General features: G+C 46.0%; 1 protein-coding gene across 1 annotated transcript in view; it reads right to left on the bottom strand.

The window, feature by feature from the left end:
- CSF1R (colony stimulating factor 1 receptor) overlaps positions 1 to 25,703 on the bottom strand; it is a 68,439-nt gene extending 42,736 nt beyond the window's left edge. The window contains exons 1-7 of the mRNA XM_083181578.1: positions 25,525 to 25,703; positions 10,709 to 10,969; positions 8,571 to 8,837; positions 6,254 to 6,387; positions 6,016 to 6,175; positions 2,538 to 2,736; positions 18 to 133 (exon numbers count right to left, since the gene is read on the bottom strand). Of these exons, the coding sequence (XP_083037704.1) occupies positions 18 to 133; positions 2,538 to 2,736; positions 6,016 to 6,175; positions 6,254 to 6,387; positions 8,571 to 8,837; positions 10,709 to 10,969; positions 25,525 to 25,573 (1,186 nt within the window). The 5' untranslated portion in view covers positions 25,574 to 25,703. The remainder of the gene's footprint in view (positions 1 to 17; positions 134 to 2,537; positions 2,737 to 6,015; positions 6,176 to 6,253; positions 6,388 to 8,570; positions 8,838 to 10,708; positions 10,970 to 25,524) is intronic.
- Between the last annotated feature and the right edge of the window lie 1,702 nt (positions 25,704 to 27,405).

The raw sequence follows: 27,405 nt of genomic DNA, 5'->3' as shown, positions 1-27,405 counted from the left end.
CTAACCACATAACTTACTGTATAGGATGATATTGAAGGTCAGGGAAGAGCTGGTTTTGGCATTTTCGGCATAAAATGTGTAGGCCCCGTTCTCATTTTCTTTCAAACGGTTGAGAGACAGAATGCTTCTGTTCCTAAAACACAAAAATAAAATACTTAAAGTTGGCCATACGTCAAATCAGCCATCACCACTGGCAGTCCTAGGGCTGAACTGAATAACCCCCCAATATGGCTTCTTCACTTATTTAACACTGTCTACCCCTAGACTTTCTATCTCTTACTAGTGTGTTGCCCTGGGGTGGTTTGGTTGCCCTGGCTTAAAGGTATTCCACTCCCTAGACATGAACCTTTAGAATGTTAGGGACTTGCACGATGATGAGGTGACCTGGACATGGTAGGAAATCCCATAACATTGGCCAAGATTATCCCAAAAAACTTTAATTGCAAAAAGTATTACACTTCTAATTAGGAATGTTTAAATAGCACACGCGCATCTTTCTCTTTGTGTGTGACATTAACATTCTCAGCAGTGTAGCACCTCTCATTACATGGAATTGAGGTTTGCAGTCTCAGGCCCCTATCAAAGGGGATTAGGGTTAGATACTAGCAGGGAGGGCTATGGTCAGGCTGTGGGGAGGGAGGGTTAGGCTGCTGTACCCATTACCAGACACACTTTAAATTAGTGAGAAAAGGGGTGGGAGACCCGCACCATTTATTTGAGTAACATTTCATCTCTTCGTGTAATGACCTATACGCTGGATATTTGTACTTTCAGTTTTAACACTTGCAACAAGGACAAATATCCAGCGTATAGGTCATTACACGAAGAGATGAAATAACCATTGACTATAAGAGGGTTAAACATTGGCCTCTATACCTATGTATTTGCATCAAGAAGCAACTCAAATACAATATTTACTAAGCTACGGATTGCAGAGTAAATTTTAATCTTTAAAAAAAAATTCCTGTCTTCTATATCTTTATCTTGTTTTAATATTTTCGCTACTATAATCCCTGTCACAGGGAAACACTATATAAGGTCACATATGATTAATAAAATCAACTATTGTGAATATGAAATGATGGCCTGCTAGTTATCAAGAATATATACCAATAAAATATACACCTAGTTCTAGGTATGTTTGTTTTTAAGTCTTATTGAAGACTTTGTGGATGAGGAGTGCGTCCTAGGTAAACTAATTTCCTTTTTTTCTTCTTTATTCGTATACACATTAAATTATTATAGTATGTCTAACTATGTTTTAATTGTGACACTGGGATATACAGTATGAATCTATACCCCAGCCACCCTGAATGTCTGGTGTATTTATCACAATTCTACCTAGTGGCATAACTAGATACAGTAGCGCACGCAGGGGGGGGGGTCTGAGTACCCAGAAACCCCCCTCAGGAATCTGAGGGCCCTAGTCTGAAAGCTGAGGGTCCCCTCTTTCCATAGGTACAAGAATTTTAAAAATCGGCCCTGGGGAACCAAAGAAGTGGTCCCCATCCAAGCCTGTTAATTGCTCTCCCCAGTCAGATATTTCAGTTTCTGTCTGACTTAGAGTTTTTCTGAGGGTATATACCAAAAGCAGGGACTCTCCCCCTTTGAAGGACACTAGAAGCTTGTCTCTACTGTTCCCAGAACCGGGGATATCAGCCTTCCAGCAGCTGGTTACTGCTCCAGCTCCACACACCTGGTATGTAGTTTTATATACTCGTTGGCAGATTGCTCTGCCTACTGAAGTCTGATCCCCTAGTCCCCAATACCATTTGGTAGGTGGGATTCTCTAGTTTTTAATTCCATTAAAATCTAAGAAAGCTATTTCCGGGAACTGGAGATATCTGCAGTCAAGCATATTAAACATCATCTACCACCCTGGAAGTTGTGTATCAGGGCCCCTTCATTAAGCCCAATGCCCCCTTCTCCCACCCCATCTCCCACCATCTGTGCAGTAAAGGGGCAATTAGTGGAAATTACTGAGCCCTACATGCTGAGCGTTAGGTATAATACCCCTTTCCACCAGCGGGACATCAAAGCTTCCCCCACCCCTACCGCTGGAGGATCGGTAGGGGCCCCAATACATTGTTATGCCCAGGGGTCTACACTGCTGTTATATTTATATGTGTGTGTGTTTTTTATTATTATTATTATTATTATTATTATTATTATTAATATACATTTGGTCTATCTATAATACTTTAACTGACCCGGCATATACTGGGTCACCTAAGTGTCCATCTCCGTGCTTTGCCTCTGGAAACTCCCTTCTGAAAATCCTTTGTTTGCCCCTGAGGGTATATAATGTAACATTGCCTAACCAGGTAAAAAACTGACAAACCTAAGAACACAAACTAGAGTCCTTAGACTACTGGGGGGGGGGGTTCTGGGTACTCAGAACCCCCCCCCCCCTCCGCGTGTGCTACTGACCCTTGTCCCACCTTTACCCTTGTATTGCTCCTATGATACCTCACCAGCTTTGCTAAAGTGTAAGTTGGTTTGCCCTCATTGACTTGTCCACCCTACAGCAGTTATACCTGTATGGTCCACCGGGCAACATCTTCCATAATGAGGAAATGTTAAATGCATCACCATTACTGTGTGAATTGTTGTGTTGCCAGTTCCAGGACAGAAGACTGGGGTATGCTTCAATATCAACCGTTAGTTCCACGTTGTCACCCACAAATAATGATATATCAGTGGCTTGTGACGTTGAGATATTAAGAAACCCTTTAGCTGTGGAAAGTAAACACAGTCATTGTCACTTTCTGGTGGCATTATAAAGACCTAGTATCATTGCAAACATAGTATAATAAAGAATGAGTAATGAACTATTTATATAGCACACACATATTCTGCAGCACTGTACTGAGGATATTTTGGTCATGCTCCTCAGTCCCTGCCCCAATGGAACTTACGATCACTAGGGCTAATTCTGATTGGATCGCATAAGTGATCCAACAGGCATTATGGCTGATGGTGGTGTCCAGCGATCACACCACAGAACAGCAAATGCCTCTGCCTGATTGACAGACAGAGGAGTTTGAAGCTAGCGATGGGTGCAGGGGTGTCCAATGTTTCTGGAAAACGTGGGCATGATGCCCCAATTCTCAAAGACGGCACCGTTTCCTTGGCCAAGCAAGCCGGGCAGCGTCAGGTTAGACTTACTCAGGCAGCAGTTGCACAGGGACTTTCCACTCAATTAGGATAGAGGAGGAATTAGAAGTTATATCTTTTTCTGACCACGCAGTGGACACACACTACATCTTCTAGATCAGCAGTTCTCAAATTGTGGATCCTGACCCCAAAGTGGGTCCCAGCCTTCTCAGTCATGACTTCATGTTGCTGACCATCAGGCTTATGACATTTCTAATCTCAGTCAGTGATTCAAGGAGTTTGGAAAATCTGTTGAATGGTCTGTTATTTTAGACTCCTCCCATAATTTTGTGCCTCCACAATGCTGCGATGTGTGTGCTGTCTGCTGACTACACATGTGGTGTGATGACATTCTGCAGTAACTTGCTGGGATCCTGTAATTATTTTTATTGTCTGATGGGGGTCCCAGAGCAAAATAGTTTGAGGACCCATGTTCTAGATCATAAATACCTTTTTTTATTGTGGATGGATGAAAATATAAAATAAAAAACAACATATTTCATTACTTGGCACTAAGCCATACCACATGACTCTAGGGGTGGTGTAGAATTGTTTTTACCAGCATTTCAGCTCACTATCATGAGCGCCATGAGAAATATATCAATTGAATATCACACCACAATCTCTTGCCACTTTAGACTGAAGATAAGGCGTGATAAAACATTTGATTACCACCCGAGATGTCTTTGCATCCTAGACAAGAACATATAACATTACCTAGAACCAAGCAATAGCACAGGACTTCATAGACGTCTTTCACCAGTGACTGTGCATGACTTGAGAGGAACATGTTACATTACCTAGCACCAAGCCATAGCACATGACTCCATAGATGTCTCTTCACCAGTAACTGTGCATGACTAGATAGTAATATTACCTAACACCAAGCCATGCTTGCGGCAGATTTGTTTGAATGAAGGGGGAAGGAGTATATGGTGCTCGTTGACTCCTACTCAGGCTGGTTCGAGATAAACTACCTAACCACCACCACAAGCCTGATGGTAATTTCGAAACTAAAAAGGCACTTTGCAGCACATGGTACTCCACAGCAGTTAATCACTGACAATGCTATGCAATTCAAGAGCAGAGAGTTCACAGAGTTTGCGAATACTTGGGACTTTCAGCATATCAACAGCAGCCCTCACTATCCGCAGTCCAACGGATTGGCAGAGCAAGCAGTCCGTTCGGCAAAGCACCTGATGGAAAAATGTGCACAAGATGGCTCAGATATCTATTTAGCTTTACTGAACCTGAGAAATACACCCAGAGATGGACTAGCCTCCCCTGCACAGTGTATGTTGGCACGGCGCACCCGCACAGTACTTCCAATGGCAAAGCAGGTTCTACAACCCAGAGTGGAATCCCAGGTGCGTGACTGCATTAACAGGCGCAGAGTAGGTTCCAAGGCATCATATGACAGATCTGCACATCGCCTGCCTCCACTCTCAGAAGTGGTGTCAGCCGCGAGGCAGCCTAGCGTGTACTAGCTGGCACGCTATATGCCGGCTCTCAGTCAGGTGGAAGCAGCATTTTAGCAGAAATACAATTACATTAGAGTCCTGATAAGGACTGGTATACACAGACAGAGATATCAGACGGTGATCTGAGGACGTCCGCACGGCTTGGTCGGCCGGCGAACCCTTCGCAGATCTTCCTCAGGGCAAGCGTACGCCGGCCGACCAAGCCGTGCGGACGTCCTCAGATCACCGTCTGATAACTCTGTCGGTGTATACCATTCTTTATCAGGACTCTAATGTAATTGTATTTCTGCTAAAACGCTGCTTCCACCTGACTGAGAGCTGGCATATAACGTGCCAACTAGTACACGCTAGGCTGCCTCGTGGCTGACACCCTCCTGACAGGAGAGACACAGCTGACGGCAGCCATTTGCCTAGAGCTAATACTAACAGCGGTGACTCAAACCACACTATTTATGTATATCACCACAACTGTATGTCAAATGGGTTTACTATAACCAATACAGTGTAGGGAATGAATACATCATTGTTAACCTGCTAATGTCGGGGGAATTGGTTTCCAATTATATATCAACACCGATGCTTGTTTGCCTACAGCAATATCTCCCCAATTTGTGTATGGGCTTAATAATAGTACATTCATTGATGCCGCTGCACCGTAAGGAACTGTAATAACCCACAATACATAATATCGCGGGAATAGTGAGACACGCTGTTTGATTGAACCATTTTGGGAAATACCACTAAACAACAGACTACCGGTGTTATCTCTAAACAACCATTACCCAGCAGCAATAGTAAAATCAATACACAGACCGCAGAAATTAGTTGGTGACACTTTCCTTAAATATTAAAAATTATACAATTGAATAAGGAATATTTCAAAGTGTCCCCCTTACACTGCCACATGCATATACCAGTACCGTGACAGTAGATCTGAGACTCTGCACGTGCATCTTTTAATGAACTGTATTCACTTGTTTGATGTTTTATGTAGTTTGTCATATTTTGCGTTCCTTTTTTAGATAAATTTTATAATAAAAGGTATTTTTTATGATTCCTTTCTTGCCAATTGGTGCACCGCAAAAAAACAAACCGTTTCCCTTCCCAATACCTAACATGACTATAGAGGAACATGTTACATTACCTAGCACCAAGCCATAGCACATGACTCCATAGAGGTCTTTCACCAGTGGCTGTGCATGACTAGAGAGGAACATGTTACATGACTCCATAGACGTCTTTCACCAGTGGCTGTGTATGACTAGAGAGGAACATATACCATTACCTAGCAACAAGCCATAGCACATGACTCCATAGATGTCTATTTCACCAGCTGCTGTGACAGACAGGAACTAGCCACGGGAACATGTTACATTACCTAGCACTTGGAGGTTTGCAAAAATCCTGTTGATCTTCCCTTTGTTTTCTCCTATGCACGTGTAGTTCCCACTGTCGTTGAAGTCCACTGAAGGAATCTGCAGGGTGGAGACACTGACCCACGTGGACTTTATAAAGTCAATTACTGTGGTTCCTGTCACCTTTTACAAGACAAAACTCTGTCAGTCACAGTTACATGTGTGCCCATAAATATATCATTAAAGAGGTACAGTACTTACTTGTTTCGTGGTGTGCTCCCATATGATGTTGGGCCTGATGCGATTAGTTGCAGTACACCTAATTTGTAAAGGTTCTCCTTGAATCCTGATGTATTTCTCAGATTCCAGGGTAACTGAAGGTGGCTCCCGTGCCACTAAGCAAATAAAAATATTTGACAGTCATCATTTTGGTTTAGCTTGGACAAGGGTGTTAATATGTAGGGACCACTTCTGCTATAATGTGTCATGTGCATGTCATGAATATATTAATGGCTGAAAAATAAAAAGTCCATTCCCATATGTACAAAGCTTGAAGGCAATCCTATTTGATGCTCCTCGGGAAGGAAGAAGTTTGCTGAAGGCATGCCAGCTGTCACGCCAGTAAATGTGACACACATGCATCTGTGACACTCACACGCAGGGCTGCCGAGAGGGGGGGGAGCAGGTACTAATTACCCGGGCCCAGGCTTGCTGTAGGGGCCTGGCAGGGCCCTGGTCAAACCCCCTCCGTTCTTCTCGGGCAGAAGCAGCAGAAGCACACACCCACTGAAAGCGTGAGAGCTCATGCTGAGCCTGCTGTCAGCACTGCACATGCTGTAGGTGTGCTGCTGCTGAGGGAGGATACAATAACCCTCCCCCTCGACTTTAGTGTGTTTTATCACGCCCTAAACATTTTGGGGGTGTGGCCCAGCCACAGGATGTGACCACACCTCCCGTGATTTTGCTACACCTCCGAAATTTTAACGGGCCCAGTATACCTCTCGGCTGCCCTGCTCACATGCCCCATTCCCCGGCAATGGACGTGGGCATCTGGTGAGCCAGCATGGACGACAAGTGCGGCTCCATCTGAAGGTGTAAATATTTTTAACAGCATTTTAATCTAGGTTTAAAATCCAACATTTTTTTTTACTGACAATCTGTCAAATTTTCGAAATTTTAAATTGGAGGATTTTAGGGGCTTATTCAGACCTGATTGCTCTTGTTCGAATTTGCAAGCCTATCGATTATCGAATGGACGCACAAAGATCGTAGCATGCATGCATGAGGCCAAAAATCAGCGATTGCTTTTCCGCAATCCTCTTGCAACTTGACTTGACAGGAAGCCAGCATTTGGGGATGGTAACTGGCTGTTTTCTGGGAGTGTCAGCAAAAGTACAGCCATGTCCGAGCTTTTTAAGGGAGGGTCTGTGACGTCAGCGCTGGCCGGCCTAGATCAGCCTGTATCTGTCGGAGAGTTGTGGAAGGGTCAGAATTATGCACACTTGCTCAGACTGTGAAAATTATTGGATGGTAAGTTACAGATGGAGCACCTCTCAGCCAGCGCTGGGAATCGGCGTATTCCCCTTTAGCTGACGATCGCTGGCGGAGAGGTGCTCCATCTGACGGTGAGGGGAGAGTGTCTCACATGGAGGGGAGTGCTTTCCCTGCCAGTCTACGCTTCACGTAGACGGGCAGGGATCGGGGGAAGCTGGGGGCAGCTGCTGGGGACATCAGGGAAGCTGCAGCAGGTGGCGGAGGGTTCTCTCATGCGCATCTCATGCGCATGCGCCCCCTTTACGTCAGATGGTGGCAACTTGCGGTTGGCGATTTGCCTGCCACCCTTTTCCAGCCATAGTCGGCCTCATGGCCTCATCGACCCACCAGGGTCTTCACTTGGGCTTCTATTGCCAATCCACCAGATAATGTTTGTATATGAATCCATTTAAATGTCCTAACAATGGGTCTGATTCTGACCTGCGCGCAGAGCTGCAAATTCACAGCCCTGCTGATTATCAAATGACCACGCATGCGCGAGCCGTCCGTGCAAAGGCAGTAAGAGATGGCTGCCTGCAGGGTGAGTGACACCCTGCAGCTGTTTGGGGGTGGTAACCCTGCATTTTCTGGGAGTGCCCCAGAAAACGCAGATGTTCCCTGGGCATTGGGAGGGAGGGCGGCCTCCTTCTCCTCATGACAATCGCAGCGCCAAGTAAATCCTGGCTTATTCGCCACTGCCAACAGAAGGGAAAACCATGGTGAGTGATTGCAAATGGTTTTCCCCTCATGTGCACGGCTGTGCACATGGGCGGGAATTCATGTGTGCAGGGAATGTTTACCAGATCGCTGGGCTCTGAGAACTTGCAGCCCATCAATCAGGTCTGAATCGGGCCCAATGTCCTAACAGTTATCAGGCATGTCCAAACTGTGGCCTTCCAGTGACTACACCTCCCAGCATGCTTTGCCATAGATTTAGTACTCGCGAATAGCAAAATTGTGGCAAGGCATGATGGGACTTGAAGTTTCACAACAGCTGGAGGGTCATAGTTTCGGCATGCCTGAGTCACGTTGCCTGTGAAATTACCTTTTTTCACCAGAAGTGTGATTGGCGTGGATATCCTATCAATGCCGTCCACCTTAGCCTGGCACTTATATGTCCCTGCATCTGCCTCTTGCACATTATAGATAGTATATCCGGTCTTTGCGTTGAATGATGACCCATTTTTTGTAGGAAATAAAGAGATCATGGATTCAGGAACTGATGGATCTGTTAGCAGACATGGAAGTACGGCATCTGTGTCTTCGTCTACCAATATCCGCGTTGTCAGCCTATTCCAATAATGTGAAGGGTCTATTCAAGAAAAAAATACAGTGAAAAATAACGACAGCATCTTTTAGTTCTAATTATTTTCTACATGAATATCTCTCAAATGTTCGGATGTTGTCGTCCTGTCCTACACTGCGTTTGGCATGTCTGCGATGGTTGTAAGGAAACGGGAAGGTGTATCTAAGCTCACCATGGTCTGAAAATGGCGTACACGCCTTACTCTGGTGTCTTAGAGGGAGACGCCTCTGAAGAAAACTAGTGTACCCCCAAATTTGTATAGGTATATAAAGCTCGGCAGCAGCTGCTCCAAAGGGAAACACCAGATTCTAGGTTTGTTGTCCACAATACCTTGAAGCCCACTAACTATCAGAGTGGCAGCTGGTATACTGAGGGTTGATGAGTAGCAGGAAGAGAGACCTCCCTGCGAGTTCTTAATTAGCTTGGAGTCCTGCACTCAAGACTGCACACTCAGCTTGGCACTGTGAGGGTAAGTCCTACTACAGATGTAGCAGGTCTCATCCTGCCGGGGGCTGGCGAAACTATCGCCAGCCCCTGCCAGCCACTAGCTTCCACCAGGGGGCGCGTGTGCACGGGACACTCGCGCACCCCATGGCAATGGAGCTCCCCGCCATCAGTCCCCCTCGTCGCCCTGACCCCCCCCCCCTAATCTTGCCCGTCTCCCTGAAGCGGCACTCAAACAGCGGCACTCCACAGTCAAGAATAAAGTGCACTTGTACACCTTGATAAAGGGGTATCTACTCCCAAAACGTTGGGCAGGGGCGGGCTGGGCCGGGGGGCAGGGTGCCATCTGCCCCCTAGGACGCTCTGGCAGGTGTGCTGCGGGCCGCGGCCATGTACGCAGCCGCCTTACAGTTTTTTTGCACTGCCGGCGGCCATGTTCCTGTAGTCTTTTAAAAGATGTCTGCGGCCACAGGAACATGGCCGCCAGCCTCCACGGCTACGTGGAGGAGGGCCTGGCCGCCTGTTCCCTCTGATCCCCGGGCGGCAGTGGCAGACGCTGGGTGTGGACGGCATGACGATGACGCCTCCCACCCACGCGTCTGCAGAGGACGGAAGGCAGGCTGGACGAGTCGTGGGGCCGCAGCAGGACAGGCCGCAGAAAGCAGAAGTGAAATTCTGGGAGCCGCAGCAGCAGCAGGGCAGGAGGGAGAAAATACAGTAAGTGAGAATTAAACTCACAAATAAAAAAACTATATTTCTGCTTTTTCCTGTATAATAATAATAATAATAATAATGCAATGACACACAGGCTGCTCCATATGTATAATAGTTTGTGTCATGGCATTACTATTATTATATTATACAGGGGGAGCAGCCTGTGGTGTCATGGCATTACTTTTATATTATACAGGGGGAGCAGCCTGTGGTGTCATAATTATTATTGTACAGGGGGAGCAGCCTGTGGTGTCATGGCATTATGCCCTCTGTATAATAATAATGCCATGACACCACAGGCTGCTCCCCCTGTATAATAATAATGCCATGACACCACAGACTGCTCCCCCTGTATAATATAAAAGTAATGCCAGTTGGGAGTCGCCCCTGTCACCCTTGAATAGACACTGTGTGCATGTAGGGCTGGGGACATAGCCATAGCCACCCTGAAGGGCTGGGGACATAGCCAGAAGCTCAGAGAGCCGTGAGCCATGCCCCCACAGCGGCTAAAAAAATGGGGCATGACCTTGCGGGAATAGGCCATGCCCCTTTACTGCTAGGCCACGCCCTCAAAATTTCAGACCAGCGCCTGGCCGATGTTGGGAGGTATGATAGAAATTGTTTGCTTGGCAATATTCACGCCTAGTATTTTAACAAATTCACTTTGCACTCAAAGGGTTAATGCCCCACTTCATGTGGTGCGATCCCTAAATAGTTACCTTTTACAAAGAGATGAACTGATGCACTTTCTGTGAGGCTGGAGTTGCTATATATACATCGGTAGGTTCCAGTGTCTTCATATTTAGCCTGTTGTATTCGCACCACTGAGTTATTGCCTGGTTGTACTTGTTTCCTTTGCTTCCAGTTCCATGTAATGTTCCACATCACAGTTGCGTTTCCAGAGCATGTTAAAGTGACCGGGTCCCCTGTTTGTATAATGATCTCACTCACAGCCGGTTCAATGAGTGGGGCGGCCAAACCTGGACAGGGTAAAATGTGGTTCATAAAAATTGGGAACATATTAGCATATTAAATATACATGACAGTGTATTGTATTGTATTGTAATAAACTGACAGAAGTTTTTATTAAAAAACAGAATATATTTGGTTGTTACAATACCTCCCAATATGCTTCATTTAAAAATCTAACCAGAAATACCTGATCCACTCAGTGTTCACAAACGACTATGATCTGACTCCTATACTGCTATGCAATAATATCCAGTTTGTTCACGATGTAACTATCAGGACTAGCAGGACTGTCAGAGAATACTTACTAATGGGATACAGACCATATATACCCTCCAATGTCCCCATAGCATATGCACCCACTGCACTTACTGTACATAGACTGTGGGTGAGATTTAATAGTAAGAGAGATTCAGAAAGTGAGAGATTTGGTAAGAAATCTCCAGGTTTTTTTTAAAGCGGCAATCATTTACACTGCAAAACTCATTTGATTTTGCAGTGTAAATGATTGCCACTTTAAAAAGACCTGGAGATTTCTTACCAAATCTCTCAGTTTCTGAATTTCTCATCCTATTAAATTCCCAGTCAGGGGTGGGCAACAGACCAAATGTGGTCCGCGAACAGCTCCCGAATGGCCTGCCGCTCGGCGCTGCTGTATGTGTGTCCGATGGAAGCTGTGTGTGTGCGCGGCATAGTCCTGTGTAGCCAACGCTCAGCCTGTGCGTAGCAGGTGCCAGGCGTGGCCTGGCGCATGTACGAAAGGCCGCAGGACTACGCCACACGCACACACACAGCCGCCACGCCGCCCCCCCCCCCAATATGTCACTACAGCCACAGCGCTTCTGCCGAGGATAGGTGAGTCGCCATGACTACATGGGGCTGCAATCGGTGCCATTTTTCAAAGCTGGCATGTAGGTGTTTGGAATATCTAAAGAGGAACAGGTGTGTGGCATTACTAATGGGGGCAGGTGTGTGGAATAACTAAGGGAGAGCTGGTGTGTGGAAATGTGAGGGCATGTGTGGCATCACTAATGGGGGCAGATGTGTGGAATTACTAATGTGAGGGGAAAGTATAAGGGTCCTACTATTGTGTTGCATCATGTGTAAAAGGGGTATATGGTGTCCTACAATACATTCAAAGACACACCCCCTTTTGAGTGACCACACCCCCTTTTTCTGTAGTGCGGCCCGCGAATATCTGCTGGAAGTATTAAGTGGCCTCCCAGCTGTAATAATTGCCCACCCCTGCTGTAAGTCATACGCTTGCCAAATTTGTAGAACTCCTCCCAGGGAGGAGCCTGGAAGAGAGATGCTGGAGACAACTACCAGGGGCTGGCCCGGGATACAATGTTATTACTAGGCCCCATCCCTGTGTCCGTATTTAACTGTATTATAATCCTGTATTACAGTATCTCTTATTCCGTTTTAGATGGTAAATTTTATTATTTTTACTTAATAACTTTTTATTTCCATGAATCTGTGCTGTTTCCAAGTGCCCTCCTTTCTAGGATTCTGTGGGGGAAATTTACTAAGATGTGGGTTTTATTTCACATGTGATGTTGCTATGGGCAACCAATCAGAAGCTACTTCTTATTTATTTAGCACCTTCTAGATATAATAGATAGTACCTGATTGGTTGCCTATAGCAACATCCCATGTGAAATAGAACTCACATCGGGATGCAGTTACAATCCCGGCGGTCGGAATCCCGGCGTTCAAAATCCCGAAGCCGGAATCCCGACCGCCGAAATACAGACACTTTCTCCCTCTATGGGTGTCCATGCCTGGGGGGGCGATCTACGGCGTTGGGATTTTGACCGCCGGGATTCCGACCACCGGGATTTAGTATCACTCCCCTCCCATCTTAGTAAATTTCATCCTATGACTCGACGGCAAGTAATCTGCCTGTTTGTTTCAATGTAGCTAACACACAAAATGCACCAATATTTATAGCTCTACAAATACATATATATATATATATATATATATATATATATATATATATATAAAGAGCAATATGATCTCTATTAGAATTGTACTGCTATAATTGTTGGAGTGTTTTGTAAACTTATATTTTAATATCTATGTAAGAAGTCATTCTTCATGCACATCCATTCCTATCCAGAGGTGTATTTACACCTCATGGGGCCCTAGGCAAGATATCGGTTTGGGGCCCTCCTCTCGCCCAGAATCCATAGCACTACTGTATATTTTGCGGCTTATTGCAGGTGGCATGGATAGAGTACCTTGGCGTGTGCACAGTCTACCGATAAATTCTCAGCGGTGAGAACATCAGCATTGTGTACAAATCTGATCCGTCTCTAGGTCTTTTGGAAGTAGCTTAATACCTGGGTCACATGTAAAGAACATCATAGTGACGTTGGGAGTGTGGGTAAGTCCGTGTGATATGCGGTAGTCGCGCAATGCTACTTTGGAAACATTTTGGATGGCCAGGCATGGCCGCCATCAGGGGGTGCAATGGGGACAACTGTCCCAGGCCCGGATACTCTGACAGGGCATGTGGCCTGGGCTTCTCTGTCCCCATAGCTCCCATGGCTGCCAGCACCCCCCTTCACTGCACAGCCAAGCCTGCGGCTGCGGGTCATCTCTGGCCATGACCGCCCCTCCCCTCAGCAATGACGTCTGTGGGTCATCTGCTGCCCCCTCTCCTCCCTCTTCCGCTATTCCATGTGCTGCTGCCTGTTCCATTGCATCCCAAGCAGAGGCAGAGTGCCGATCAGCAGCAGCTCGGCACTCCCCTCTATGACCTATACACAGAGGTTTCCCAGAAGGTTGCGGCTAGTTCCCCTTCGCCGTAAGTACCTTGGAAGGAGAGGGAAAAGGTAGAAGGGGTGGGGGATTTGCATAATCATCCATTCACAGTCTTGGGTGCAGGAGAGAAATCATTCGATGGTCAACGACCATTAAATGATTTCTTCAGCGCTCGCAGATCTAAAACACCTCTATGGTGTCTCTGATCTGTTAGTGCCCTGTGCAATGGCAGGACGGGCAGCTGACGTCAGCTGTCCACCGCACCCGTGTCATAAGGGAATCACCATGGGAACACCAAGCATTGTAATGGGAACGCCCATGAAATGCTGGGCATTCGCATAGGCCAATTCACCGGCACACCCCTCCGGAACCCCGCCCGGACTTCTGTTTTTGAGCACTGTGGGCACTCGCAAACAGCATAAAAACCTATACGCATGTGCAGTCACGAACAATCGGTCCCCCCGTGCAAACACACGGGGACCGAATGAATTAGAACAACCCTTAAAGTCCCTTACTTCCTGGTTCTCACATGTTACTAACCCCTCCCTTCCACCCCCAATGCATACCTCCCAACGGTCCTGCTTCCTGCGGGAACGTCCCGGTGTTCGGGGATGTTCACGCACCCCGACCAGGGTTGCCAGTGGCGCGGGGGCAGTCGGGAGTCCCCCCTGTCAGCTGCTAAGCAGCGCTAAAATCTATTGCTACAGCCAGAGGGGCTGGGGGCATGGCTAGAGGCTCACAGAGCCTCTGGGCCATGCCCCCACAGTGTCAAAATGGGGGCGTGGCCTCACAAAATAGGATATTATAATCCAAGCTCCCTAATTTCGGGCGCGCGCCTTCCTGGTGAAAATATTCCCCCTGTTAATTACTTACACTACGCAGAGAAAAAGTCTAGATGGTAATGTAAAAAAGTGACTCATACCCCTTTCAGACATGCCACCCAGCATTTTGAGGGCCGGTTCATTTTGCCGGGTGCAGTCTGATCCCCTTTCATACTGAGCAGCAGTTTGCCTGGAGCCTGCCATTAGATGGCGCTTGACAGCAGCCATTTCAATGTTCCGCCATACAGGCTACATCACCATTGGCAATTGCTGCTTGCAGCCTGTTGAGGTGGTGAGCAGATGTGGTCAAAAAGTGTTCTGTTTAGGTTCCCAAAAGGGACTTCTTATGTTGTGGGCACTAGTTTAGTCTTATTTAGCTACGTTGTGCAGCTAAATCCGATGATTTTGCGTGCTTAAAGATTAATGGTCATCTGGCCACTGCAACAATGGAATTGGTTTGATAGGCACCCATTACTTCTTTTTGACACTGTTTATATTTGGCGAAATTGGGCTCTGTGTCCTGCAGCCTCAACCATCATCTTCATAGCTTGGAGATACAGTATGTGTTTAGCACTTTTCTTCCCACCCAATAATAAGGACGACCAGGGCCGGTGCTAGCTAACACAACGCCCCAGGCGGCGGGGAGTGCTCCGACGCTAACCCGCCCCCCACCCGCCGCTCACCCGCCACTCACCCGCCGGGGGGGGGGGTGATGCGTCCACCGCCGCTGCCGGGTCACTCCAGGGGGGGAGATTCTCCTGGGCGGCAATTGACAGCGGGGGCTCAGGAAGCGCTGCTCTGCTATAATGGTGAGACAGCGCAAGTTCAGTGTCCCCACGCGCTGTGTGTCCGATGGCACAATCATAGCACAGCAGCGCTTCCTGATCCCCCGCTGTCAATCACCACCCGAGAGAGTGTCTGCACAAAGCCGCCGGGGATAGCCGGTGGGAAGGGGGGTGCACTCTGTGACCTGCTCCGTCCCAAGTGCCGCCCTCCAGTGGCCGGCGCCCTAGGCAAATGCCTAGAGCTGCCAAGTGGTGGCGCCGGCCCTGAGGACGACCTTTCTTGGCATTTGTGTGCAGGAGAAATTGTATTTTGTAACTTTAACAAGAAATAAATCCACAACTTCCATGCAAAAGAGTTTCTAAGTTTTGATAATTGAGAAATGTCTTTGCCGATGGAGAGAAGGAAGTGAGACTTGAGAGTCAGTGTTAAGCTGAGGGAACTTCTCATACATACTCTTCAGATACTATTCTGTGAGCCTCAGGAAACATGTTGCATAAAGAATTGGTCATTGTTCCCTCTTGTGTGACAGTAATACAATATATCTCTTCTGCCTGACTTCTTCTTTCTCACCCCACTGCGTCAAGGTTCTAGACGGCCATTTTTATGGAGAAGACTTGTCTTAATATGAGCCTGCAACCCAATCCGAATACTCCGTCTCAATCCCTGAGAGCAAATGTCCATAACACTGTGCTATAAACATTAATTATATTGGGGGAAATTTACTAAGATGTGTATTCTACTTCAGATGTGATGTTGCTATAGGCAAACAATCAGAACCTACTTATTAATTTAGCACCCTCTAGAAGATAGTAGACAGGATCTGATTGGTTGCACATAGCAACATCACATGTGAAGTAGAATACACATCTTAGTAAATTTCCCCCGTTATGTTTTCAATTCGATTTTGCTTCTAGAATTGAACAGTATTATCTGACTTTGATCTAGATTGAATCCCGATGCACAGCATGATTGAAAGCAGAAATAGACTTGCCATGCTTCGATTTTCCAGATCTAAGACAGTTACATGCAGCATCCCCCCTCCCTCCTCCCGGGCACCATCCTCCTGCCGCCCTCCTGTTCGATGCCAGGTCCCGGCAGCAATCGATATCGAGTTTTGTTTTTGATGGGTCTTTATATATGATTCCCAGCTTTGTCCATCATCTCAACAAAGACTACTGTTTCACCAATCAAGTTAGGCTGATTATATACTCGTGTGTGAGTGTGTGTGCGTGTGTGTTTTTTTATATACACGATTTTGGCAGCGCTATTGCCACCTCTGGACTTTTGAGGATCGGTATTCCAAAATTGAGTGCAGTGTGCATGGTGTGGGTCTTCCTGGGACTCGAGGCTCAGTGTGCACTGCACGCACTGCACCCATTATAGATACGCCACTGAGTTAGGCTGTCCATCTGAAGATGGGCCCCTGTGCAATGAAATTAAATCTTCACCCCTCAATGTCATTCCATGTGTCCTATTTAAGCTATGCAGCATCATTTTATTACCAAATGTAAGTCACTGGTCTCACTGATGGTGGTAAAAAATTATTTATCATGTATTGTTCATGAATCCCCGTTTAATGTTTGGGTGAGTGAGAACGTCACAACGTTCAGTGTCCTTTCCATGAAACAATTGCACAATTAGATGGGGGAATGTTCCTAGTAGAAGATTCTCCTCCAGTTGTGAAAGAAATGATGCAGCATGAGCAATAGTGCATCACTCAGTGTTATAGTTTTTGGCTGTTACCCTACAGTCGTGACAGCTGTTTAGAATGGCCACAATGCACCCTACTCTGCCTCTGTTGGCCTCCACTGAAAGATGACTGGTACCTGCTATAATTAGTACTTCACCTACAATTGCCACGTTTAAAGGGGTGAATTATGTCCACCTCAACTCCAGTGCAACCAGGTCTTAAGCAGGGACAAGGTACCAGCGATCTTCCAGGGAAATAGGTCAAACTGACTAAAAGGGGCCTGACTGGGAAAAACACTAACTAATGGCTCCTGAGCCAGTATCAGGGAAGTGAGATTTCTAAATGTATATGCGACCTCGTTGCAAACCAGAGGCAACCTAGTTGCAAGCATAAGAAAAAAACGGCACTCAAAAACACAATATAACACCATACAAAAGACACAGAAAACCACACTAAGGTACCAGAAGTACCGTAACAGAAGATAACCCCGCTGTGGTAAATGCCAAGTAATGGTGCAAAACCTGTGGCGTACTCAGCTGACCAGAGCACCCGCATGTAATTATGGACAGGTAGAGAACATAACAAAATGACCAGGAATCTGCCAGCCAGAATATAACGAAGAAACACCCGGGCTCCACAATGGAGCACTTATAGTTTACTGGAACCGGAACCAGGAGTGCGGCAGGAGTCCACGAATGGATGACCGACCATTCAGCATGATGCAGAGGGTGACTGCAGGGAAGACTGGAATGATACAGCCAGGGAAACAATAATGGAGCAGGGAGAAAGGCAGGTGCCTGCTGAGACCAGAACTAACAGGAGGGCAGGTGACTACCACAAAGGTAGAACTGAAGCTGGTAACTGGAAACAGGCCGCTAGAGACTACTAGCTGGAAGCTAGCATCTGGAAACTGGAGCTGAAGCTAAAGCTATTACCGGCATCTGGGTCTGTGTCTGCAGTCCATATAACAGGAGCAAGCACCAATGAACACTGCTGCAGAGGCACAGGTCTCCATAAGCACAAATTACTGCAGCTGAGACCAAAGATAACGAGCTAATTAAGCGACAGTCTGTTGCACAGAGCAACACATCCAGAATTGAGTTGCAAAGGCACAGACTCACCACAGGAGGACATATATATTTTGTGTATATATATATATATATATATATATATATATATTTTTTTTTTTTTCTTCTGAAAGGGATTCTGCACAAAGGGTCTTTGTGAAATTCCTGGGTGTTATGTCCTGGGAATTAGACACAGGTTTTTTTGCAGGGTTTTTCCTGGGTAATACAGGGGTGTATGGCAGTGTGAACAGCAGAGACCCGGATTTTTCTCACAAAATGTAAAAAAGCAAGTTTATTAGGGGATATAATCATGTGATATGTGACAGCCAGCCAATAAAAGATGGTTTTTAAACAGCCAATCACAGCAATTTGTACAAATTTCCCAACACCCAATTAAATTCCACACACTTGTTGGAAGGCAGACCATGGAAAGCAGTGTGAAAGGGGCAGACATGGGAAATCCCAGGGTCTGAGGTGCAGTATGAAGGGGGTCTGTTGAGCTGAGAAGCTCTGTGCCCAGCCAAAAATCCGGCAAGAAAAACCCAGGATTTTGCAGGGGCGGCAATGAGAACGCAGCATAATTGGTTTTCACCAAAACTGTATTTGCAGTTATTGGAGAACATCTTTGAAAAACATTCAACTTTAAAATAGAGATGTGCAGGCTCCGTTTTACTCTGATTTCATAGCAGGATCTTATTGGCTATCAACTGTCAACAACTGTCATGTGATTTGGTATAGCCAATAAGATCCTGCTTTGAAATCAGAGTAAATCAGAACCTGCACATCTCTACTTTAAAACTGTGATTCATGGGACAGTTTTACTCATCTCATTTTATAAACCAGCTACTTTTTCTAGCTAAATGAAGAATCATTGGACAGGATGTCTGATGATGAAATAAGGGAACCAGGAGGGAATAGGGAACATCAATTTATATAGAAGATGACATATTCCCCAGATCAGACATAATAGTAACTATAGACAGAACACAAGGGCGGATTATGCAGTGGATCTTGGCCCTTATTCAGATCTGATCGCAGTACAAATTTGTTCTCAAAATGGGCAATCATGTGCACTGCAGTTGGGGCAGATGTAACATGTGCAGAGAGAGTTAGATTTGGGTGGGGTGTGTTGAAACTGAAATCTAAACTGCAGTGTAAAAATAATGCAGCCAGTATTTACCCTGCACAGAAACAAAATAACTCACACAAATCTAACACTCTCTGCACATCTGCCCCACCTGCAGTGCACATGATTTTTCCCATTTTGAGAACAAATTTGTACTGCGATCAGATCTGAATAAGGGCCCTAATGTATTGATTATGATGCTGTTCTATGTCCTTAATATGGCTGTGACATCACTCAGAAAATGTTCAGATCCTTTTTATTGACATTCCCATAATACCATGGGGTTTATTAATCAAGCAGTGAAAAGTGTAATGTTGCCCAAAGCAACCAATCAGCATCTACCTTTCATTGTATCGAATGTACTTGATAAATTATTCGTCAAAGCTGATTGGTTGCTATAACCCCCACATGTTTTGCTAGTAAAATCCAAGCTTCAGAATTTCTTATAATTTAAATAGACTTGGATTCCATCTGCCTGGAGAAGCATTAGAAACATGGAGCATTATCAATAGTGGAAGCTTGGGAAGTAGTTTTCTATGTACAAAGCCTCTGAGGGCCGGATGTATCAACAGTGCAAAATACATGAGCCAGCCCGGCATTGCAACAACAGTAATCCCATATGTATAATAACACATATGCAATAGTATTGCAAAGGACCACTCTTGCAAAAAGAACTGCCCTTTACAAAGCAGCCAACGCAAGGTGAGAGGTTCCCCCACGGGCACCTCTCACCTCCTAATCCTACGCCCAGGAGCATCCTGCTGCACATGGCTGCAGGGACTCCCAGGCTCCTCCTCCCTGCACCCGGAAGCTGGGGAGGAGGGGGGCGTGGCTTGGGTGGCGGGGAATGCGCTAAGAAGCCCACAGGCTTCTATAGGGTAACAACAAAAAAATCAGCTTTACCCTCCATACAGAAATCCCGGCAGTCCTGCATTGACACATTTGAGAATGCAGTAAAAGCCCAGAGAACGGGTTTTTACCGCAGTTTTCGGTTGACACACCCAGGCCTGAGATTGAAAAAGTGGATAGAGATAAAGTACCATCCACCCAGCTCTTAACTGTATTTTTTTTCTAAAAAAGGGTCTGTTTACTAAGTCGTGGAGAGAGATAAAAGTGGACTGGGATAACTTACCAGCCATTATCCCCCAACTGTCATTTTTTCTGAAACAGGCTATTATGTGACAGGGGCTGATTGGTTGGTACTTTGTCTCGGTCCACTTTAGCTGTCTCCAAGGCTTAGTACATAGCCGACGTTTGCTGCTATTACTGACACATAAATCGCTACTTGCAGACGGGCTGCATTGCGTTCCCGAGATTACAGTATTTACAGATTTAGAATTTCGAAATATTTCTCAGAATTCAGCCTGTTGAATGAGGAACTTCATTCCTGTATACTGCAGGCAGCGACCACAGTATATTCTCTAGTTACTCTATATTATGCCACACTTTCATTTGTTATTGCTTTTCTGTCTTTACAGCACATTTTTTTTTACTTATTTTGTTCCTAAAAATTCCTGTTTATTTCTTAACAATATATGTACACGTACTGTAGTAACTGTATACAATTTGTGCCACTGTAACTATTGCAACCTTTTTGTTTTAGTTAACATAGCAATAAGTGGGGGGAAAACAATTCTAGAACATAAATAAATATAAGCCTAATTCAGACCTGATCCCGGGACAAAAGTGTTCTCAAAATGGGCAAAACCATGGTGCACTTCAGGAGGGGCAGATGTAACATGTGCAGAGAGAGTTAGATTTGTGTGAGTTATTTTGTATCTGTGCAGGGTAAATACTGGCTGTTTAATTTTTACACTGCAATTCAGATTTCAGTTTGAACACACCTCACCCAAATCTAACTCTCTGTGCAAATGTTACATCTGCCCCACCTGCAGTGCACATGGTTTTGCCCATTTTGAGAACAAATTTGCCCTGCGATCAGGTCTGAATTAGGCCCATAATTTGACTCCAACTATTTGGCCTATTTTGTTTGTATTTTATATCTCTGTTACTTATTTGTTCTATTCTGTCTCTGGTAATAGAAGCTATGCGCATGCATAAAACAGGGGGGACTCCTCCCAACTGCCGCCCCTCAGTGAGACACTCATGCTGAGCCCTTCCAGTAAGCCTGGGCCCAGGTAATTAGTACCCCCCCCCCCCCCTCTCGGCGGCACTGCTAGTTGTACATAATTACATAGTCAGTGCTCAGGCTCAGTAAAGTATGTTTTCAGTTGTATCACAACAAATATTGACATTTGTTACGGAGAAATGTTCCTACTTCCTCAATTCAGAGTCTGTGCTCTCCGTCCTCTTATTTTCAACCCCATTGTGGTGTAACCTCCTCCTGTATAATGTGCTAGCCCATACAGTAAGTTGCTTTATCAGCAGGTTAGACATGCACACTTCCACGCATACTGTACACTCCTCTGGCCGGCTTAGTGTCTGCTACTTTATATAAAGGCCAACCCTAATGAAGCACTCAGCATTTTGGTTTCTGAACTGTGATATTTATGGGAAATAAGGGAACAGGGATACAGCCAAACTGTTCTACCCTTCCAGTGCTCATCACAGTTTTATTTTTACATTTTTTTTTAGGTGTCCATGTCGACAACTGTCGACATGGACCCCCAATTAGTGTATCGTGTGCCCTCACATGGCTCACTTCACTCGCCATTCTTGGGGCTCAGTGCCTCGCTACACTCTGCACACTATTATATTATATCACTCTATGCCGACATGGATGGTGAAGTGATATCAAGACAGTTCACATTTTGACCTTTGACCCTGTTGACATTTTGACCCTGTCTATCTATTGCATGTTGACATTTTGGGGTAGACCTATCGACTATCTATCTAGACACTGTAGATCTTATAAAGTGTGGCGAGCGCAGCGAGCCACCGAGACCGAAGTGTGGTGAGCGCAGCGAGCCCCGCGAGGGGACGCTTATACCTGTGGAGTTATGCGTGTCCCCTCGCGGGCCTCGCTGCGCTCCCCACGCTACCGGCTCAGTGGCTCGCTGCGCTCGCCACACTTTATTAAGTCAACTCCACGCCGACGTGGATAGTGGGGGTATGAAAAGGTCGTAGGACGCGTACCGCCGCCCCCGGGGGGTTCCCTGTGCTCGCCACGCTTCGGGTTCATGTTTATAGTGGGGGGTGGCGTGGGGGTGCATTTAACATTGTAAGCACCCATTAATTTATGTATCCACCTCATTTCATTTTGGGATAATCTAAGGTCAGTATTCCTATTTCTCCAGTCAGGCGCTATAGTTTGTATTCCCAGGAATGATTTTAGGTGACATTCTTTAGAATTATGTTTACTCTTAAAATGCGACAACACGGTATGTGTGTCCAGGCCCTTTCTAATATTATAAACATGCTCAGCCATACGGGTCTTTAGTGGTCTGGTAGTTTTGCCAACATAAAAAAGACTGCGGTCGCATTCTAAAATATAAATAACGGTTTTTGTATTGCAAGTTATAAAATCTTTAATCTTATGCGTAAAATTATTGCACTTAAAATCTTTTTGTTTGCTAGGGCCTTTTGTGGTCCTGCACATTAGGCACATTCCACAGCGGTGGAATCCCTGACTTCTTGTGCTGCTTCTTTTTTCCTCCGCCAATTTGCTTTGAACGAGTTTGTCTTTAAGAGCGGGTGCTCGACGATAAATAAAACTTGGACGATCTGGTAAAACATTTTTTTAAATTGGATCACTTTTTAAAATATGCCGTGATAATACACAAGTACCCAGTAATGTTGCCTCTGCCAAATCTTAGATTCCAGGTTTCCGAAACCGGTAGAGGTGATGGGGGAAATTTACTAAGATGAGAGTTCTAGCTCACATGGGATGTTGCTATGGGCACCAATCAGAATCTACTTTTTTATTTATTTAGCACCTTCTAGAAGATAATAGATAGGGCCAAATGTAATAGGGTGTGAGAATCAGAAAGTGAGTGATTTTGGGAGAGTTTTCCCATTTTTGTAAAGCGGTAATCATTTCCGCTTTAAAAAAATGGGAAAACTCTCCCAAAATCTCTCACTTTCTAAATCTCACGCTGAATTACATTTGGCCAATAGTATCTCTTGGTTGCCCATAGCAACATCTCATCTGACATATAACACCCATCTTAGTAAATTTCTCCCAGTGTGTCTATTATAGGAACATGTATGTACATTTGGTCTTTACTAAAGAAGTATTTTGCTTTCCCCAAAAAAAGTAGCCATTGTTATATCCAGCTGGTATGTATTTAGCCAGGTGTGGTATAGGGGTCCGACAGTCGGGATCCCGACAGTCATTATCTCGAAGTCGGGATCCCGACTGGCCGGACCCATACAGCATGGTGAGCGCAACTAAGCTCCTTGCGGGCTCGCCGTATTTGCCACACTGTGGGCACGGTGGCTCGTACGTGAGCCACCTATTCTATTCTCCCTCTATGGGGGTCGAGGACCCCCACGAGGGTAAATAGCGGGTGGCCGTCGGGAACCCGACTGTCGCTGTTTTGACAGTCGGATCCTGACGTCGGGTGAATGCCTGTCGGGATACCCTGTCCGGCACCCTATTTAGCCAATCTGCTTAACTACATTTCAGATTAGTGTAAAATAGTAATTGATTTGTATTATGTTTAGGGCCATACTTTACAAGTAGGGATGCCGATCCCAGGTTTTATTTTTTAAATCCCGAGAATCGGGATTAAAAAATGCTCAATCCCGGGATTCCCAGGATTGGCATCCCTAAAAGAAAAACACCCCGCCCCTCACATTTACTTACTTCGGCGAGCGGGGCAGGTGGCAGTGTTGCAGCAGAGCCATGATGAGGAGGTGCGGCCTGTGCAGCATGACCTATGACCAAGTCGTGTGGCCCACACGCCGGGGTCAGGAACAGCCGAGCAGCGGGTGCTCAGACATTTCCCGGCATAACACTGCGCATATGCAGTCTAATCACGAAATACTGAGATTGGATACCTTCAATCCCGGGATTTAAATCCCGGACACTTTGGGGCCAAATCCCGGGATCCCGCCGATCCCGATCCCAGGATTGGCCACCCTGTTTACAAGTGTTTATCTGTGCACTTTCCAGTAAATAGTATGTACTAAATTTGAACGCACTCTCTGCAGTCACCTTTATAGTTGTACCTGTTAAACCCCTTTTAAATATCAATGTCCTAACAAGTGGTAACTCACTTATAAAAGTAATTCCTTACACCTACAGCAGAGCAACTTGGTTACACCTATGCAACTACGTGGTGTCTCTAGTAGTGCGGAATGATATCTCCACATGTTCTAGGTTCTCTCCAAAGCTTTCTGCAATTCAACAATCAGACAGACCAGGGTTACAGTTGCTCATTTATCAGATACAATAGGCTCTGTTCTTTTTAATGCAGAAATAATTTACCGGTCCAGGCTTTCTGCTTTAAAAAGTCTGTTCAGCAACATTGCAGTGGTCCTTATTAATGTACACCAATGTATAAGTTACTAAGCAAGGTCTACAGTAGTTCATACACTGCAGACCAAGGACATTTATGAAACAGATCTGATGTGCAGCGCAGAACCCTATTGTCCATCAGAAGCAGACTAGGGCCCTTATTCTGGTTCACTTGCAAAGGAAAATGCCTTTTCAAATGGACAAAACCATGTGCACTGCAGGGGGGGGGGGGCAGATGTAACATGTGCAAAGAGAATTAGATTTGGGTGGGGTTTTACTTCAAAGTGAGATCTACAGTATATTGCAGTGTAAAAATAAAGCAGCCAGTATTTTCCCTGCACATAAACAAAATAACTCACCCAAATCTAATTCTCTCTGCACATGTTACATCTGCCCCTCCCCCTGCAATCATATGGTTTTGTCCGTTTGAGAAGGAATTTGCCTTTGCGAGTGAACCAGAATAAGGGCCTAGAACGCTAGACAAGAAGTTAAAGGCCCATACACACTAGAAGATTATTTTTCCAAACTGGCTGGTTGGAATGAAAATCTCGAAATTTTTGGGAGCAAATGACAATTGACAATTTGCTCCTAAACATGGAACAAAAGTTTGGGAACCTCTGCTTTACGCCCTAGTAGATGGTAGGGCATGAAATACCACCTGTTGGCCCATGTCGGCTAAAAAATAAAAAATAAGTCAATACCCCATGTCGACCTTTTGACTCAACCTTCCTGTGGACAACCTAGTGTCCATATATGTATGTATGCTGCATGGTTGGACCAATTTATGATTTAAGAAGTCTGCTGTCAGATCAGATCCACACACACAGCAATAATTGGAGGCATAAGTCCATGACAGTAAGAATAGAAAGCTTTGGAACTCACCGTGTCTGACACTTATTAGGACCAGCAGGGTCAGGGCTGCTGTGACCATTGTGTCCCACCGTTGGGTCAGTCGCAGTTATCCAAGTCAGTGTGTGAGTATAGTGGTAGTACTGTAGATCCAGTAAGTAACATGTGCAGCTCAGCAGAGGGACCAGAAGGATGTGATGATCTGTATTACTGACACATGTCTTTTGTCTAGGAACTTCTGTTTTCCAAATTGCTCATCACAGATGTGGAAATTGTCTGCTAACCTTAAAACAAAAGAGCCAGCCTCTACATACTGTGTGTCAGGGGAAGAACAGGGCAAAGTGTACAGTGATGGACATTAGAGTAGATCGCATCGTTTCTGTGCTCTTCTACATGACCAAAGGTGGTTTGGCGCAGTGGTAATTCCCAGCAGTAATTCCCAACTGCACCAGCCGGGTCTGTGGACAAATCAGGTGACTTGCAAATAAGTCACACAAACATTTACAGGACCCATTTATAGTTTTACTGCCAGCATATTGCAGGATAGTGTTTGCTAATCTCACATTTTCTTCTATTTTCAACATGAAAATACATATGCAAGACAGTGTTTGGGATGACAGTGGTCAGAAGACCTACAGCACCATCCCGATAATCAGATGCCTAACCCTAACCCTGCCTTCTCCCTAGTGCCTAACCTTGCCTTCTCCCTAATGCCTAACCCTAACCCTCTTTTCTCCCTCCCCTCTCCCTTAGTGAGTAACCCTCTCCCCTTATAGCCTAACCCTAACCCTCGCCCATTAGTGCCTAACCCTAACTTCTCCCTAGTGCCTAACCCTAACCCTCCCCCCTAGTGCATAACCCTCCCTTCTCCTAGTGCCTAACCCCTAACCCTCCCTTCTCCCTAGTGCATAACCCTCCCTTCTCCCTAGTGCATAACCCTCCCTTCTTCCTAGTGCCTAACCCTCCCCCTAGTGCATAACCTTCCCTTCTCCTTGTGAATAACCCTAACCCTCCCCCTAGTGCATTATCCTCCCCTCCCCCTAGTGCATAACCCTAACTTCTTCCTAGTGCCTAACCCTAACCCTCCCCCCGAGTGCATAACCCTCCCTTTTCCCTTGTGCCTAACCCCTAACCCTCCCTTCTCCCTAGTGCCTAACCCCTAACCCTTCCTTCTCCTAGTGCCTATCCCTAACCCTCCTCCCTAGTCCTGAACCCTAACCCTCCCTTCTCCTAATGCCTAACCCTAACCCTCCCTTCTCCTAGTGCCTAACCCTCTCTTCTCCCTAGTGCCTAACCCTAACCCTCCCCCCTAGTGCATAACCCTCTCTTCTTCCTAGTGCCTAACCCGAACCCTCCCCCTCTTGCATAACCCTCCCTTCTTCCTAGTCCCTAACCCTCCCCCCTAGTGCATAACCCTCCCTTTTCCCTAGTGCATAACGCTAACGGTCCCTTCTTCCTAGTGCCTAACCCTCCCTTCTCCTAGTGCCTAACCCTCCCCCCTAGTGCCTAACCCTCCCTTCTTCCTAGTGCCTAACCCTAACCCTCCCTAGTGCCTAACCCTCCCCCTAGTGCATAACCCTCTCTTCTCCATAGTGCCTAATCCTAACCCTCCCTTCTCCATAGTGTCTAACCCTAACCCTCCCCCTAGTGCATAACCCTCCCTTCTCGTAGTGCCTAACCCTCCCTTCTCCCTAGTGCCTAACCCTCCCTTCTTCCTAGTGCCTAACCCACCCCCTAGTGCATAACCTTCCCTTCTCCTAGTGAATAACCCTAACCCTCTCCCTAGTGCATTATCCTCCCCTCCCCCTAGTGCATAACCCTAACTTCTTCCTAGTGCCTAACCCTAGCCCCGAGTGCATAACCCTCCCATTTCCCTTGTGCCTAACCCCTAACCCTCCCTTATCCTAGTGCCTA

The sequence above is a fragment of the Crinia signifera genome, chromosome 4 (assembly GCF_055691185.1).
Source record: "Crinia signifera chromosome 4, ASM5569118v1, whole genome shotgun sequence".
NCBI lineage: Eukaryota > Metazoa > Chordata > Amphibia > Anura > Myobatrachidae > Crinia > Crinia signifera.
This window is presented reverse-complemented; position numbering and strand designations above follow the sequence as displayed.